Consider the following 16,001-nt stretch of genomic DNA (forward strand, 5'->3'; position numbering starts at 1 on the left):
TAATCATATAATTAATAGTATTTTATACGTACCATCATATAAATAATTACATATATTATATTTATAAAACTTAATAGGAAATATAAAAACGATAATTTGAGTTGGTATTTCAAATTGGGCTTTGTATTGTATTTTTATTATATATATTGACAACATTTTTGTATAATGGTTATTGAAAAATAGTTTAGTAAAAATCCATTTTTGAATATATGTATTAGTTTTTAATCAAATTTTGATATAAATCAACTTTAAATTATTATTTTGATTTGAAATATGTGTATAAAGTTTAAATTTTGTTTTATGGTTAGTTTAGAAAAGAAAAAGTTTTAGGCGATTAGATTGACCCGTTTTCGTATATTTTAAATCTCGCCCAGATAGATAGTTTTTTATAATATGATGGACTTTTAATTTTTCTTAAAAACATAAGCCCATTACTTTTTTTTTCTTAATACTACTATCCTTGTTTCCAAACAAAATTAATTTTTTTTTAAAAGACTACAATTTATGTTTCCAAACATTCTAAATTTTTTTAATAGTCCTATTCAAGTCTCCAAACACTCTAATTTTGTACTTGAGTTTTAATAAGATAGATGTGGGCATTAAATGGGAAGAGGTGCGTGAGTAATGAAGATACCCGAGTAGTTCAACTGTTCAAGTAACCTTTTTGACTAAAGTGGAAAGCATTGCGTGAAAAACAATCTGTAACCGTCAACTGTGACTTAACTACAAAATTAAAAGAAAAAAAAAAAGAACAAAGAGAAGAAGAAGAATTGAAACGTAAAAAGGGTTTCCCCGTGCCAAAAGAGTAAAAAATATGAGGCAAAGAATCTGATGATTACAAACTCATATATCTTTGATGAAATCATTTATATATTTGAGACATTGGGTGCGAAGAAGTTGGCCTATTTGAAACCTTGAACTCTTTCTTGGTTGAGGTTGATGTTACACATGGGCTTGCCCCATCTCACCGTTACGATTGGACTTTTTAAGTGGAATAAGGATCTGTTTTTGGGTTTAACATGAGACAATAGGTAGGCCTTCTTCTTTTTTCGATCGAACAACAATTTCATTAACTTAAAGTCTCAACCTCCATCAACGGAGGAAATACAAAGTAGAAAGATACAACTTGCCATATTACAAACACAAGAAAACACAAGACATACATGTGAATCCTCAAAAGATAAGATAAGGGATCGAATAGCCAATAAGATCCAATGAACATCAGAAGACCAACTCTCTGAAAGGAGGCGACTGAGTTCATGGCAGTCTGACTTGCAAACCAGCTGAGAAATGCCCAAAAGGGCTAGACACTCTGCAACAAAAGCAGTGAGGTCATGATACCGGGACAATGAGCAACCAAGTCTTCGTGAGACTGTAAGGAAGCAAATACTGTTGCTTTTCTTTCCAAATTGCCACCAATGGTTAGAAAACAATACATACACCTCCACAGTTAAATCACAGACATATAAAACCCTGCATACTGCATAAAAGGAATGAGCCAAGGCAACATAATTGTTACTGAAGAACCTGAGAACAGAGGAATGAAACCCCAAACCAACCAAGGGTATGACTTCATTCTCAATGATACTTTGCCTACTCTCCAAACATCTTGACAAGTGAACTATGAAACTTGGGACAATGAGCAACCAAGAGACCGAAGCAAATGCACAAGACACAGATTCACAATTCCAACCAGAGACCATATCAATTTTTATATCAAGTACTAGTGAATAAACACAGATCTGAGAAACTTGAGACCAGTAGATTAAGAGACCAAAATCGAACTTAACAGAGTTAGGTAGGCCTTCTTCAAGTGTACCATATTTATCGGATTGGCTTCAACCTCATTGCAATCAGCCGATACGCCATGGGACCATCTTAAGCGCTGAAATAGATTCTTTTCGGGGAAAACAAATCTTGCTGGGAATATAGGTCATTCAAAACATCTTTTTTAATATCAGGAGATTCGAGGCCTACACTCGTAATTTTCACAAACTCGAAACCACAATAAATAATATTAGTTTCGTCAAAGCCGTCACTCGAACTAAAGTTCGAACCTTTGACATATTGACAAAATTCATTTCCAATTTAGATATGACCACTGGTTAACTATTCACTTATTAATTATTATGCAAGACCATTTTTTCAAAGAAGCTTTATCAATCTCAAAATGAAATATGACTGTTTTCTAAAGTTGTGTGCGGTAACAAGTCTTGAATAATGACAATGACATACAATAGTCTTATGATATGTTACGTTTCAACCACCAAGATTTAGAGCATCTCCAACTCATTGCCATTTTCACTTCTATAATAGCATTTAGAGGTGAAATTGCTCCAACCCAACTCTATTTCTTCCTCTATAATAGAGATCTCTATTTTTTCCTCAATTTATAGAGGAAGAAGTAGTATTCCTCTATTTTTTACTCTATATTTTAGAGATTACTATTTTAGGGGAATACATTGGAGCATATCTCATCTCTATTATAGAGCTTCGCTATTTTAGAGGTGAAAATAGTAAAATACATTGGAGATGGTTTAGTGATGTTTGGTTTGAGAGCCGTTGATCGAGGTGGAGGGACAATTACGTTGGTAGAATACATATCTACCATGTTGCCATACAAAGACGAAATCATACATAAGAAAGCCACGGTCGTAAGAATACACAATACCCAATAAACACACTAAGTGTATTTACAATCAAATACATAGCATGACAACAGAGCTGTCCTTCACAACATTGACACACAAGAGTCAAAATGCTTACTACCTGTTTCAGACATTTCGACTTTACATAAATTACATTAGCCCTTAGTACCAGACATACATTATCTAAATCAACAACCAATCATCAGCATTCCCAATGATACCGATGATCCACAACAAACCTTAAAAAAGCCGAAAGTGAGATATTGCTGCTGATCCAAAAGAGATTCTCGGATACTTGTAGCAGCATCATCAATCACTTATGTTCTAGACAATCATCAATAGAGAAACCAAATACCTATCTCTTCTTGATTTATCCCTCTCAAGAGGAGCAATCAGGACACCGTATCAACCCATTCTCATTACACTCGGGACACCTCTTGTGCCTATCTTCATCCTCATCATACAGTTTCTTACTCCCACTACAATTCGAACACGGAATAAACCTAGCGTCCCCACAACAACGGCACACAAACCCCGGCTCCCTCACGGGAAACAGCTTAAGGATCTTCGCTAGCTCACCAATCTCAAACAAACTCTTGACCACGTCAGCACCACCAACATGCTTCCCCATTATAAAAACCTGAGGCAACGAGACGCTACTCTTCTCCCCCATCGCGATCTGAAGCTCCTTCTTGTAAGCAGAGTCCATCGAAACGTCGCGCTCGTCGATCCACACCCTAAACCCTCTGAAGATCATCCTAACTGAATAACAATCCTCGTAGGTCCGTCTGATCCCTCTCAAGCTCGTGAAATACACCACGATCCTGTCCTCCGTCCCGGGGAGACGGATCACTGAGTTGTTTAGGCTTAGAAAGGGAGATAACCGCGATTCGGATAGAACCGATTTGTTTGATTTCTGCTTCTGCAGAGGATCGGGTGGTGTTGAGGTTGGTTTGGCGGAGGATTTGGAGCCTTCGAATAGTCTGCAGAGGTTCTTGACTTTGCCTTTGAGAGAGGTTTCGACGACGGTTTCGACGGGGTTGTAGAATTTGGTTATGGAGGTGGTTCGGTTGAGAGAAGGATTGAGGCTGTGTGATTTGGGGGTTGAATCCGTTGGTCTGTGGCCGTGGATTGTGAGCGACCTGTTGAAGAAGGAAGAGGACGATTTCGTCTTATCTGCCATTGATTGAGCTAACACAATCACGAAACACCTTTCGGCGGCGGCGGCGGCGGCTGTTGTTGTTGCGAGACCTAGACCTAGTCAACGAAATTCAAAACCCTAGGATCAACAATTCAAATGGATCTAGAGAGAAATTGAGAAACGGAATAAGAGAATATTCGCCTTACCGATGGATCACCCACACAAGGAAGAATCAGGTACTCTGATTATATGACAATCGGGAGTACGTTTTCCAGCTGAGAAGATCTCACCTATGATCAAAGAAGACGATGATGATGATGATGATGATGATTCTGGATTTTTTCCTTTTCCTTTTGTTGTTGATTTCTTGCGGAGAAGAAAATGTGGATGAGGAGAGCTCCCAATTAGCTTCTTTTTTTTTGTTGGCTTTGTTGTCAAGCAAATAATTATTCTGTTTTCTTTCGTTGTTGTTTTCCTGTCAAATTATAAATGTTTTTCAAGAATTATCGTTATGCCTTTTTAAAGGCTTTGTTGATTTTTTTTTTTTTTAATTTGATGCATCCAGGAGGAGGAGGAAAGAAGTGGAATAAAATAAAATAAAATGAATTTGCGAGGAAAATGTCGTTTATTCATAAAACGCGGCTGGTGTATTATAATCCTTATACTGTTTTTCTCATGGTTAAAATTGTGGGAGAAACCTTATCAGAAAAGCTAATATTTTTAATTTAAATGGGCCTTAGTTGGGCCTAAAATATGGCCTTTACTCTTTGGGTTACTGTAACAAGCTAGAAAAAACTCAAAAAGGTTTTGTAAAGGGAGAGAAGGAAGAAACGTGAGGCGAGTCTTAACGTAAAGAGTCTAGTCTCGTCTCGTCTCGTCTTGTCTTTCTATCCCTCTTTCTTTTTCTTCTTTGGTGATTTCATCGATCACAGTGGATGAGTGTTGAATTGCTTCGAGATAGACACTCAAGTTTCAAAATGAAAGGTAAGTGACCCATTTTTTTTTTTTTTTGGTCAAAGTAAGTGACCCCATTATCTTTAAAAAACAGATGGAAGAAAAGAGAAGAAACACAACTTTAGTTAGTCAACAAAAGGAAACGTGGGTCCCCAGTAGAACTGGCAAAACCTCCAAATGTGGCAAAAAGGTATCATGCAAATTCCCCGTAAATTAAATAAATAAAGAGAGAGAGAGAGAGAGAGAGCACGCAAAACAGTGCCCATGCAACACACCAAACACTTTAAGTTTCTTTTTCCTTTTTCTTTTCTAGAAACAGAAAATATTCCATCTAAATTTAGCAATCTCTGTCTTCCCTTTATAGACTAGCTAGTACCCCAAAAAGGAATTGAAAGACAGAAGAGAGATTTAAAACCTTGGCCTTTCCTCTCTTCGTATTCACATTCAGGGGGGGAAAGAGAAAGAAGAAGATGGGTCGTGGGAAAATAGAGATAAAGAGGATCGACAATGCGAATAGCAGACAAGTTACTTTCTCCAAGAGGCGTGCTGGTTTGCTCAAGAAGGCTCATGAGCTCTCTGTTCTTTGCGACTCTGAGGTTGCCGTCATCGTCTTCTCCAAGTCCGGCAAGCTCTTCGAGTTCTCAAGTACTCGGTAAATTAATCATCATTTCTCCATTCTTCGTACTTGCATGTCTATGGCTGCTTCTTTAATCCATTTCCGGGGAGACTTAAGCTTTGTTGCTCTTGCTCTAATAATTAGTGTTGGAATTGGTTGTTGCATGTTTTGTTCGGATTCATTCTTACTTCACGAATTTTCTGATTGAGCTCAAGACTGTCCTCATTTGATTAATTTCAGCATGAAGCGAACGCTTTTGAGATACGACAACTACCAACGTTCTTCAGATGCTCCTCTGATTAATTATAAACCAGAGGTTAGAGATTCTTGTGTGTCATATATTGAAGGTGTTTTTGTGTCTAGATTCATGTGTTCTGTCTTGTTGGTATGCTGTTTAGAACCAGGAGGAGGATTGTACAGAGGTGGACCTTTTAAAGAATGAGATCTCAAAGCTTCAAGAGAAACATTTGTATGGAACCTAATTAATACCCACTTGTTTGTTACTTTACTCTTTCTTAATCACATACCACTTTTGTGTTTTTATTTTTGTGTGTGTGTTTTCAGACAAATGCAAGGTAAGGGCTTGAATGCTCTGAGCTTGAAAGAGCTGCAACACCTTGAACAACAACTAAATGTCTCATTGATATCTGTGAGAGAGCGAAAGGTAAAAAAACTAGCAGTTTCACTCTTCCCCCATCTTTTTTTCGCAAAAACATATTTGCGTAAAGGTTATGTGATTTTAGGAACTATTGCTGACTAAACAACTTGAAGAATCACGGCTCAAGGTAATGCTTGAGTTATATGAAACACTTGTTTTTCCTGTTTTGCTTCCAGCTGATTATGGAAACTGTACGATCACATGATTCTGATGAGTTAGTGCCTACTATACCCTTTGAGAAGTTCATGTTGTAACTAGTGTGCACATTATTTTACTTTACAGGAACAGAGAGCAGAGCTGGAAAACGAGACCTTACGTAGACAGGTGAATGAAACCATTCTTATATATATTTATGTTGAAACAAAGATAGTTCTTCTTTGTCAGAATTACAATCTGTCATCTCTTGAAATAGGTTCAAGAACTCAGAAGTTTTCTCCCGTCCTTCAACCAACAATATGTTCCATCCTACATCACATGCTTCGCTATAGATCCCAAGAACTCCCCCGTAAACAACTCTGGCTTGGACGACACTAACTACAGCCTCCAGAAGACCAATTCAGACACAACATTGCAATTGGGGTATTAATTTTTGACTCTTTCTCCTGTCATTTTTTGCAAGATAGGAACCCCCATTTTAGCTGATAAGCCTTTGTTCTTTTCTTAGCATTTGCTAATTATTGTGTGTGTGTTCTGGAAGGTTGCCGGGAGAAGCACAGGCTAGAAGGATCGAAGGAAATAGAGAGAGCCCATCAAGTGATTCAGTAACAACGAGCACCACCAAAGCAACTCCACAAAGGATCAATGTAGTTTAGCATTTCGCTGTTTAGCCACGGAGAAATATGGGAGTGAGGCAAATAATGTATTCCTCTGTAGCAAGTATCCCATTATTTCAAAACCAATGTTAGAAGAGAAGAATCGATGTATGATACATTATGTATCTCATCTTCCATTCTAGTCTAACTCTAACCTCACTGTTTAATCTTTATCTCCTTCCTATTCTTCTGATTATCTTTGGTCTTGTCTCTCCAAATCAAAAAGATCTAACTTTTTGAGAGTTTAATATCCATAATAATTACAATTTAGCATCATAACTAATGTAACTAATGTATAAAAAAAAATGTTTCATAACTAATGTATAATATATGTAGAATTGTAAGCACTTGGTATGGCAAAGATTTACACATGTACAGTGGTAGTTACTGCAATGTGCAGTGTGGTATATGAGAGCAATCTTAATAGAGCTCATATGATAATCTAAGACAAAAGCCAAAAATTATTATTTTAAGATAATTTGATTTTCTAATTAATTTTAACATTTTGAAAAACTTAAACCTCTACAAATGTGTCATTCTTAGAGCATGATTATTGGTGGTGAGAAGATGACTCTTACGTGTGGGCTCCACCATCTTTTTGTAAAAACCGTGTTTCAATGTCGCCAAATAAGAAACGTTTCACGGGGGTTTATTGTACTGTTCGCGGGTTCCACAGATACGTGGTGGTTCGCGATTAGTTCATTTTTAATTTTTTTTTTAAAATCAGAAAAAAAAAACAAATTTAAGAACCCAAAAAACGTTTTTAACGATAATTGTTGAGTGTCTACAAAAATTTAAATGAGAACTTTTACTTTCTTTTTTTTTGAAACACTAAATGAGAACTTTTACTATTTCTCTTATCTTACCAATAGAACTGTTTTAACGTTTCTCCTAATCCATTACACAACCAATTCAAGGCCCAATTGGACTCATGTCCTAACCCAACTAAGAAGTTTTACTAAATTATAAAACACACCCCCAAACTATCAGCTAAAAGTTTCAATAAAGGACCCCATATTTCTCCGTAATTAAAATTCATCACCAGATTAAAAATCCCCTAAACCATTAGTTCGAAACCCTAAGCCCCCTTTGCGAGACAACAGAAGAGAAGAGAAGCAGCCATGGTGTGCATCAGGCGAGCGACGGTTGACGATCTGCTGGCGATGCAAGCCTGCAATCTCATGTGTCTTCCCGAGAACTACCAGATGAAGTACTACCTCTACCACATCCTCTCCTGGCCTCAGCTTCTCTACGTTGCCGAGGACTACAACGGCCGCATCGTCGGCTATGTCCTCGCCAAGATGGACGAGGAGAGTAACGAGTGCCACGGCCACATCACTTCCCTCGCTGTTCTTCGTACTCATCGGAAGCTTGGTCTCGCCACTAAGCTCATGACCGCTGCTCAGGCTGCCATGGAACAGGTTTCTCAATTTTGAGCTCTTTAGAATGTATTAACGGTTCTTGGATTGTGTTATGATTTGAATTGGTTGAGACAAGTGATAGTTGTTCTGTCTCTGAGGGGTTTTTGTTGGTAGGTTTATGAGGCAGAGTATGTTTCGCTGCACGTGAGGAGAAGTAACCGAGCAGCGTTTCATCTGTACACGGAGACGTTAGGATACAAGATTCACGATGTGGAAGCGAAGTATTACGCGGATGGAGAGGATGCCTATGACATGCGGAAGTATTTTAAGGGTAAGCAAAACCATCAACAGAGCCATGGTCATCATCATCATCATCATCATCATCATCATGGAGGTGGGTGTTGTTCCGGTGATGCAGTAGATACAACTCAAGCCGAAGATGCTATAGCAACGACGTCGAAGTGAGACTGAGTTATATTGGTGTGTTTGCTCTAGTAGTGATGCTCACTGTTTTCCATTCATATGATTTTGAGTGTCAAAATACATTTGGTAAACCACTCTTGTGCTTGAGTGTTTCTCCATTGGTCTTCTTTTTGGTTGTACTTGATATTTATTAGCCAGTCTTTTTTTTTTCTATGTATCAAATGTTTCTGAAATCTTTCTGCTCAAGAAGCCTGGAAGGTTCTTATGTGCTTTATATTGAAGCACTAGTTTGTGCTGTGTCAAAGCTTTCCTGCAACCATCTGATCTGTGAATCAAGACCAGCATCACGCAGAGCAGAGGAATAGAGCCTCGATCCTTCCACTTTCATGTCCTGCAACAGCCTCATTAATACAACGCATTTATAAAATCCCATATGCACCATCTCTCTACAAACAGCATTTCAGCCTTGTCGTGCTATTCTATAGCCGGCAGTGTGCATTTATGGGCTATTGCTGTGGTCCTTCGTAGACAACTTAAGGCTGCTTCGTTGCTGGCAAAATAACAGTAATCGAAATAATTCATAGGAATAATATTCATCAATATGTTTACAACAATGGATATACTAACCACGCAGATGCATGACGTCCTAATCATAAAAAAAAAATCAACTAGTTCCCAAGTTGAGAAAAGAATATACCAATGTTGTAATGTACAGATAGGAACCAACAAATAATGAGGAAATAAATATATGTACAGAAAGTCATTGAAGGGTTTCAACAACAACAAAGAGGAAGAAAAAAAAAAGGTTCAACCAACTTTGCTTAGTTGGACTGTAACCACATTCTTTCTTCCCCACCCCCACTGATATTGACACTACCACTTTCTCTTACTAAATTAATTATCAAATTTTAAATACAATTCAATTAGGCAAGAAGGAGAAAAAAAGATCAAGTAGCCAGGGCCGGTCTAGGCTAGAGCACGGCGGACTCTAGGGGTGTGGACAACAACACGACCATGTTTGATCAAAGCTTGTCTCTCTTTTATGGTTTTGTCAAAGAATCTGCTCTCTGGATTCTCAGCGTAGCATGCGTAGTAGCAACTCACGCATGCGTGAGGCAATGCCATTGAGATCCTCGTCTGTTTTCACACATCCAAAAAAGGATGACAATGAGAATAATACTAACTGAATAAAAACATAATTCCGAATTAAAAAAATGTCATTTTACCATGAGGTAACCAATGAAGAAGGCAAGTAAGGAGATGGTAGCCGTAAAAGGCTTATAAACCGTGTGCGTCCAAGCAGCCGCCACAATAACACAGACGCAGCCACTGCATATCCCCGTGAGGAAACATATAGAGCTTGTTATGTCCGCATCTACAATCTCAACCATATCAACATCCTCAAACAGTTTCCACGTGTCTTGCGACGCCCTCACAAACCCTTTCCCATACGCTGCTATCTACCATACACATTCACAAACATTCACTCAAACAACAAAAATCAAAACTTGTGAAAAAAAAAAACATTTTAATAATAATAATACCTGCACAAAGGCCCAGCCATTGCCATGCTCGAATATAAACGTCATGAGTTTAAGACAACAATTAGCGCAGCAAAACATGAACTCATCTTCACCTTTAAGCAAGTTCAACCCTCTCGCCACGATCCTAAGCGCTTCGATCGTCGGAACAAAGAGAGACCCCAAACACGCGCTCCCTAGGTTACGAGACAAGGCTCTTTGGAAACTAAACCGAGTACTAGACTGCATCCCTCTAAGATAGAACAAAGCGATGACTCTACTCACAGTTAGATTAACAACGTTCCTCATCACTTCCGTCGTCCACGCCAAGCTCAACACCAAACCGATAATCACAACCGGCGGAAAGTAAAAATTCAACGCACCGATGACACCGAAGATCCAAAGCGACATCCAGAAGAAACCAGCTGCTAGCATGTAGTAGGTTGGTAAGTTCAAGTCAGTGAACTTCGAAACTGGCTCTAAAGACTTGACTAGTATCTTGGTACAGAACTTGATCCTGCGTGTGACCCAGCAAGCGTATAAACCGTTGCCTATAGAGAAGGCGATGAGGGAAACACCAACGGCATCGGTTGCTGGCATCTGGAAACAGAGCAAGAGGATTCCTGAGGAGAGAGACATCAGGAACGTGCTCCAGAGTATGAAGTGGATCATGAACTCAGGCCAGAGACGGATCGCCATTTGCCAGGAGAAGGCGAGTACGATGCTTAGGAGAGACGCGGCTTCGACTTGGGGGAGTAGGAATCTGAGGATGCGTTGCTCTTTGCGTTTGACGCTGCCGTTGGAGCCGATGAGACCCTGGACGCCTCTGAAGACGAGGAAGCATACGAAACCGATGGCCGCGATCTTGTGAAGGATGAAGAGGAGGAGAAAGAACTTGTTTGTGTACTTTGACGAGTTCAACGACGCCAACGTTTCCTGCAGCAAAAAAAACAAATTAGGAAACTTTTAGACATTAACGATCTAAAAATAGAAACTTTCCGACAGAGATGCAAGATTTACTTGAGGGGTTTGTGAGAAGAGGGAACGAGACTGATGCTGAAGCGGAGGCGGAGAGGGAGACGGCGGAGGCTGAGGCTCTTCAGGCGGCGGGGCGCGGACGGGAGGAGTCTGAATCGGCGGAGGAGCTCTTGAGGAAGATCGGAGCGGCTGCGCGGGGTTAGGAGGAGGCGGAGTGGTGAATCTACCGCCGCCGCCATTGTTGACGATGACCCGAAGAGGGTTCGTGGGGTTCAATCTGTTCAAGCTCGCTAAGAATCTGTGGTGGTTGAGTTCGTCTTTATCTCCTTCTTCCTCATCATTAGCCTTTACTCCTCTCTGTTTCTTCTTCTTCTTCTCTGTTTCTTCTTCTCCTCTGTTTTCTCTCTCTTCCACAGCCTTTAATTACAAATAAACTGATCGTTAACAACATTATTCATCGAGAAGAAGAAAAATTGGTAGGAAAGGAGAAACCTTTACGGGGTCTGTGGCACCCATTTGGCAGGTTTTGTGGTGACGTCACTTCCCGGCGACGGCGGTCGTCTCTCTTCTATAGAAGAATGTTTTGCAAAAAGTCTTCTTCTTACAAGTCGGATTACGTTATTATTTGTGTGGTTGGTGTAAAGAAGTTACTGTTTCTTTTACTTTTTTTTTACAACTTTGTGGTCGTAGTCATTAGTAACGTTTATTATTTATTTATTTATTATTGATGACAACTATGGTACGAAAGCAGAATCCAACCAGAGATTATGCCATGTGCGTCAGTGCGTGAGGCGCAATTTCCATATAAGTCTATGTTTGTTTTTTTTTGTTGGTAAGTGCATGTTGTTGTAAGAGAAAAACACACGTGAAGAATGGTGGAGAAGGAGATCGTTATCTTGTGCGTTGACGTGTAAGCTTCAACAAAGAAAATGAAGCGACACGTCTGCGGTTTGATAAGAGATTAACGGTTGCGATTTGTTGTTTCATGGAGATTGAGTTCCGTATTAGAAGTTTGTTGTTTCCTGCTATATTATTCTCGAAACATCGATACATCATTGTATATTTTGTATGTTAGTAATCATTATTAAATCTAAGTCGTTTTCTAAAACCATCACCAAGATTCGATTCTAATCACGTAAGTAGCAATCGAATGCAAATCACGGTCAAAGTATTCGTACAAGAATTCTGTAATAGCGATCACATGATGTAAAATACAAAAGTTATAAGTTGTAGATGAAAAAACATTAAGGCGCAGAAATAGTGTGAAAAAGCAAATAAGAGTGTACATTTTGGCTTTAATGCTGTCTCAAAATAGTATGGTAATACATTCTAACAAGTTGTTTCTCGTAACAATTTATCTTTTAAGCAAATCTATGATCTAAGTTGGCATTAGACTAATACAAGCTAAAATAACTACAGATACAAATGGTATGTCTGTTGATGATAAGTTGATAACATCAAAATCTCATTGATCTCTAATGTTGTGTTTGAGCAAGAAATGGTTTGAACGTCATTACAACTCCCAGTGCCAAGACCACATTGAGGATAAAGAATACCATTTGTGTTCCTGCACATTCAAAAGAACCATTTTCTTCTTTTTTTAGTCTCACTTGGTCTAAGTTTTTAATTATAAACTCATGTGGCTAATGATCACAACATGGATATATGAATATGAAGAGTGTTCACATTACCAGGGAGAAAAGCAGCATCCAGACGCTTCTCACTCCAAGAATAGCTGCCATGAAACCGAAACAAAGGAGAGAATATTATATAGGAAATGAAGATAGATTAGAGTTGAATACATTTGAAGGATTATATATACATGATGCCTGCTGCTGCTGGACCTATTGCTTTAAAAAGAGACATTGCTGTCATGGCAATCCCGTTAGCTGCTCCTCTTTGGTCTTGTCTCTGTGTTTGTCAGTACATAAACATGTTAGTTTTACTTTCGGTTTTACCTAGTTTAAGAAATTGAAATTTGAAAATACTTACTACGGCCCTGTTTTGAAGTATGAATAAACCAGTAATAGCAGAAGTCTGCACACAAACACACACACACACACACTGGTGAGAATATATACACTAAAATCAACACTACAGATTCTGTTAAAGTTATCAGAGACTTACGGCTAAAACATTCTTTGCTACAGACGCACAGTTTAGCGCCAGGGTAAGGGCTAAACCAGATAGCTTTGCTATTAGAGGGTACGTTGATAAGAGAACTAATGCCAAACTCTGTTAAATAACAAAAACATAAAACAAGCACAAGATTAAGATTAAGAACTTTCTTGCTCAGTGTCATAAGGTTTGTGGTGAGAACAACAAAGTTTAGTGGTTACCCCAGAGATACGTGTAACCATGGTTGGTCCTAAGAGCCGCTCCGCATAAGAGTAGAGGGAAAGCTGAAAGATAAGGAGACCAAACCCTATAGATAAGTAGTATTGTTTAGTTCATAAAAGGTCATTTCTAGTGAAAGTGTCTATGGATTGAGAAGTATGGACACCTGAAATGGCAAGAACAGAACCAACATCGGCTGAGGAGTATCCCAAACCTCCATATTTCCTGGGGCTGTTTGCCCACAATGAAAATATCTACCGGAGAGAGAAATCTCAAGATTTTTTTTTAACATATTGGGCCAAATAAACAAAGATGAATGTTGGAGGAAGAGAAGTAGTAGTACCTCTGTGTAAGCCATATCATGAAGTGAAAAGATGCAGTAGACTATAATGGATGAAATTAATGGCCAGTTCTTCAGGAGAGAGGGTCTTTCATTTCTCTCTGTCGCTTTATGAGATTCAGGGTCATGAGACAAAAGTTTGGAAGCATCACAAGACTCATCAGGTGATGGTGCATCATCATCAATCTTGTGATTGTGCAATGTTTCCTGGAGAAATAAAAGTAACCATTTCTAGGACTAAGCCAACATACAGTGACAAGGAGTTTCTAATGGAGCATTGAGAATGTAAAAGAGCGTACCGGAATCCTCAATGAAATTATGGTAACCAGAAGTGCAAAGCAAGATATTGCTAAGCACGGCAAGAAGTAGGGAAACCTGCATTATAATATATAGACCAATGAGTCTATTTATATACATAGATTAGTTGAATGAAAGTGAAAGAAAGTAGTACTTACTTCCCAAAAACCGACTCCTCTGAGAATAAACTTGGATATTGCTTTGCAGGCTACAATATTGGGAGATTGAACAAGAATCAATCAAGAAGTGCGAGTGAGGTAGAGTAAGAAAACAAGATTAAAATGTTTTTGTTAATGAAGAAGACCTGAGCAAGAAAGCCTCCCATAGCAGGACCAATGATGAGTCCAATGCCCCATGCTGTACTAACCTACGTGGTTTGATAAGGTTCTGATTACTCTACTCAATTAGAAAAGTAAATACATGTTTGGACCAATGTGCTTACAGCTGAGAGTGCTAAACCTTGATATTCATCACGGAATGTTTCCACTGCGTAAGCCTGAGTTCATTAACATTTTTCTGTTTAGTGAGCTTCAAGAAGTTAAATGGAATTAAGTATGCAACAATGTTAAAAGGAGGACAGGAAAACACCTTTATAGGACCAAGTAAGCCGTTGAAACAACCGAGGCAAAACCTTGTGATGATGGCCATCCAGTAATTTACACTTAGGCCAAACAGAGTATTGAAAATGACCCTGTGACAAAAAAAATTGAAGGGTAGTTTAGACAAATAAACAAAAAAATAAGTATGAGAAAGAGTTGAACTAACACTGAAGCAGTTCCTATGAGGATTACACGTTTTCTACCATAACGATCAGCCACAATACCCCAGACGACAGATGTCAACGTTCGTCCGAGCATGAGAGAGCAACCTTCAAAGGTATATATTGGAGACAATGAAAATTTGAAAAAGGCTTAGCTTGTAATCTAAAGTAGTGGTCTGAAACTTCTTGGTTATATATAAAACAAAACAAAGAGAGATTAATAGGAGAGGATGACTCACCAACAAATCCAGCATAAAACCCAATGTCCTCTTCCTTCTTTGCTATGTTAAAATCACCAATCTACCAAACAACAAAACAAAAAAAGTTTTGACCACACCAAGTTTTACCAATCATCACAAAATCCAAATCAGCACGTTACTAGAGACTAATCATATGTGTTCAGATGAAGTAGAATACTATAAAGCATTATGTGGGTACTCACCATAAAGTAAAGAAATGGGAAAAGAGAGGAAACGGGCAGAGCTGAAAATTTACAAAGGAAAACATTTTCAGAGACGACATAAAAAAAAAAAAATTCTCTTCATCATCTTTATTCAATTCTACATGAAGAAGGGTTTTACCGGTAGACAAGACGATGAGCCAAACGGTAACAAGCTCGGAGAAAGGGAAGCCACGGCGAAGCCGCTTCATCTGGTCAACCTTGCAGCCAGGGCAATTCTCATGGAACTTATTCTCCAGCAAACACTCTGCATACTCTTGCGCCATTTGTTCAAAACAAAACCAACCTCCGAAACAATTGGAGACAATACAAAAAGATTGGGAAGAGGTGGAGACGATGCGATGTGTTCTTTATTTAAAAGGGAGGAGCCAAACACATAGACAACACAAGAGTGTCACGTACTCTCTCTTTAAATTCTTCTGTCACCAAATGTTGGAGAACTTTTAATTATATAGAGAGAGGAGCAAAACAAGTTGGCTTTTCTCCTCCTCGCCAGTCGCAGCCAAGGAATGTGACAGTATTCTTATGTCACCTTCCTAATCTCACTTGGCATTCATTGTTCTCATCAATCTTTCAGACAAAAAATATTATTTTGTTTCATCGACAAACCTACAAATAATAGTCCTATCATACCTGCTACCGAAATATTAAATGCAATTTCTTGCAGAGCTATGGTTACGACCTTTATCGAAAATA

The 16,001-nt window shown here is 38.6% G+C and overlaps 5 protein-coding genes and 1 long non-coding RNA gene across 13 annotated transcripts; 3 read left to right on the forward strand and 3 right to left on the reverse strand.

Moving 5' to 3' along the window:
• The first annotated feature begins 574 nt into the window (after window positions 1-574).
• LOC117128874 lies at window positions 575-2,888 on the forward strand. Its single transcript, XR_004452225.1, has 2 exons — window positions 575-1,031; window positions 1,799-2,888. It is a non-coding gene; the product is annotated as an uncharacterized LOC117128874 (long non-coding RNA).
• Window positions 2,635-4,444, reverse strand: LOC103846539 (uncharacterized protein At5g39865). 2 transcript variants are annotated; one of them, XM_018655549.2, is made up of 2 exons: window positions 3,996-4,444; window positions 2,635-3,904 (listed from the first exon to the last, which is right to left on the reverse strand). In XM_018655549.2, the coding sequence occupies exon 2, from the start codon at window positions 3,829-3,831 to the stop codon at window positions 3,028-3,030; it is 804 nt and encodes a 267-aa protein (XP_018511065.1). In that variant the 5' UTR covers window positions 3,832-3,904; window positions 3,996-4,444; the 3' UTR covers window positions 2,635-3,027. The 2 variants fall into 2 exon arrangements, with proteins under 2 accessions (XP_018511065.1, XP_018511064.1); XM_018655548.2 differs by having other exon boundaries at window positions 2,635-3,899; window positions 3,996-4,442.
• A 406-nt stretch (window positions 4,445-4,850) lies between these two features.
• On the forward strand, window positions 4,851-7,036 carry LOC103846540 (agamous-like MADS-box protein AGL15). 5 transcript variants are annotated; one of them, XM_033281472.1, is made up of 8 exons: window positions 4,851-5,395; window positions 5,575-5,675; window positions 5,764-5,828; window positions 5,924-6,023; window positions 6,103-6,144; window positions 6,300-6,341; window positions 6,430-6,596; window positions 6,715-7,036. In XM_033281472.1, the coding sequence occupies exons 1-8, from the start codon at window positions 5,251-5,253 to the stop codon at window positions 6,827-6,829; spliced, it is 777 nt and encodes a 258-aa protein (XP_033137363.1). In that variant the 5' UTR covers window positions 4,851-5,250; the 3' UTR covers window positions 6,830-7,036. The 5 variants fall into 5 exon arrangements, with proteins under 5 accessions (XP_033137363.1, XP_033137362.1, XP_009121728.1 ...); XM_033281471.1 differs by having other exon boundaries at window positions 4,858-5,395; window positions 5,758-5,828; XM_033281470.1 differs by having other exon boundaries at window positions 4,922-5,395; window positions 5,600-5,675.
• An 845-nt stretch (window positions 7,037-7,881) lies between these two features.
• Window positions 7,882-8,887, forward strand: LOC103846541 (N-terminal acetyltransferase A complex catalytic subunit NAA10). Its single transcript, XM_009123481.3, has 2 exons — window positions 7,882-8,250; window positions 8,365-8,887. The coding sequence occupies exons 1-2, from the start codon at window positions 7,951-7,953 to the stop codon at window positions 8,653-8,655; spliced, it is 591 nt and encodes a 196-aa protein (XP_009121729.1). The 5' UTR covers window positions 7,882-7,950; the 3' UTR covers window positions 8,656-8,887.
• A 376-nt stretch (window positions 8,888-9,263) lies between these two features.
• On the reverse strand, window positions 9,264-11,845 carry LOC103846542 (protein PNS1). Of its 2 annotated transcripts, none has more exons than XM_009123482.3 (5): window positions 11,604-11,845; window positions 11,154-11,528; window positions 10,158-11,069; window positions 9,840-10,073; window positions 9,264-9,750 (listed from the first exon to the last, which is right to left on the reverse strand). In XM_009123482.3, the coding sequence occupies exons 1-5, from the start codon at window positions 11,625-11,627 to the stop codon at window positions 9,580-9,582; spliced, it is 1,716 nt and encodes a 571-aa protein (XP_009121730.1). In that variant the 5' UTR covers window positions 11,628-11,845; the 3' UTR covers window positions 9,264-9,579. The 2 variants fall into 2 exon arrangements, with proteins under 2 accessions (XP_009121730.1, XP_018511063.1); XM_018655547.2 differs by having other exon boundaries at window positions 11,610-11,808.
• A 502-nt stretch (window positions 11,846-12,347) lies between these two features.
• LOC103846544 (protein ZINC INDUCED FACILITATOR-LIKE 1-like) lies at window positions 12,348-15,943 on the reverse strand. Of its 2 annotated transcripts, none has more exons than XM_009123486.3 (17): window positions 15,427-15,943; window positions 15,288-15,328; window positions 15,085-15,145; window positions 14,851-14,953; window positions 14,674-14,776; window positions 14,528-14,581; window positions 14,390-14,452; window positions 14,244-14,293; window positions 14,088-14,094; window positions 13,792-13,995; window positions 13,615-13,702; window positions 13,451-13,536; window positions 13,239-13,346; window positions 13,104-13,148; window positions 12,934-13,022; window positions 12,803-12,846; window positions 12,348-12,678 (listed from the first exon to the last, which is right to left on the reverse strand). In XM_009123486.3, exons 1-17 carry the CDS (start codon window positions 15,569-15,571, stop codon window positions 12,587-12,589), a joined length of 1,383 nt encoding a protein of 460 aa, XP_009121734.1. In that variant the 5' UTR covers window positions 15,572-15,943; the 3' UTR covers window positions 12,348-12,586. The 2 variants fall into 2 exon arrangements, with proteins under 2 accessions (XP_009121734.1, XP_009121733.1); XM_009123485.3 differs by having other exon boundaries at window positions 14,088-14,163; window positions 15,427-15,938.
• Between the last annotated feature and the right edge of the window lie 58 nt (window positions 15,944-16,001).

Source organism: Brassica rapa, chromosome A10, assembly GCF_000309985.2.
Source record: "Brassica rapa cultivar Chiifu-401-42 chromosome A10, CAAS_Brap_v3.01, whole genome shotgun sequence".
NCBI classification, from domain to species: domain Eukaryota; kingdom Viridiplantae; phylum Streptophyta; class Magnoliopsida; order Brassicales; family Brassicaceae; genus Brassica; species Brassica rapa.

Excerpts from the sequence above, each read along its gene's own strand:
- LOC103846539 (XM_018655549.2), bottom strand. The coding sequence starts at position 3,831 with ATGGCAGATAAGACGAAATCGTCCTCTTCCTTCTTCAACAGGTCGCTC.
- LOC103846540 (XM_009123478.3), top strand. The coding sequence starts at position 5,214 with ATGGGTCGTGGGAAAATAGAGATAAAGAGGATCGACAATGCGAATAGC. Across the intron at positions 5,676-5,757 it reads TGATTAATTATAAACCAGAG|AACCAGGAGGAGGATTGTAC; the intron begins GTTAGAGATTCT and ends TATGCTGTTTAG. Across the intron at positions 6,024-6,102 it reads TATCTGTGAGAGAGCGAAAG|GAACTATTGCTGACTAAACA; the intron begins GTAAAAAAACTA and ends ATGTGATTTTAG.
- LOC103846541 (XM_009123481.3), top strand. The coding sequence starts at position 7,951 with ATGGTGTGCATCAGGCGAGCGACGGTTGACGATCTGCTGGCGATGCAA. Across the intron at positions 8,251-8,364 it reads CTCAGGCTGCCATGGAACAG|GTTTATGAGGCAGAGTATGT; the intron begins GTTTCTCAATTT and ends TTTTGTTGGTAG.
- LOC103846542 (XM_009123482.3), bottom strand. The coding sequence starts at position 11,627 with ATGGGTGCCACAGACCCCGTAAAG. Across the intron at positions 11,529-11,603 it reads GTGCCACAGACCCCGTAAAG|GCTGTGGAAGAGAGAGAAAA; the intron begins GTTTCTCCTTTC and ends TTGTAATTAAAG. Across the intron at positions 10,074-10,157 it reads ATGGCTGGGCCTTTGTGCAG|ATAGCAGCGTATGGGAAAGG; the intron begins GTATTATTATTA and ends TGTGTATGGTAG.
- LOC103846544 (XM_009123485.3), bottom strand. The coding sequence starts at position 15,571 with ATGGCGCAAGAGTATGCAGAGTGTTTGCTGGAGAATAAGTTCCATGAG. Across the intron at positions 14,777-14,850 it reads CTCATAGGAACTGCTTCAGT|GGTCATTTTCAATACTCTGT; the intron begins GTTAGTTCAACT and ends TTTTTGTCACAG. Across the intron at positions 13,537-13,614 it reads TTCTGTTCTTGCCATTTCAG|GGTTTGGTCTCCTTATCTTT; the intron begins GTGTCCATACTT and ends ACTTATCTATAG.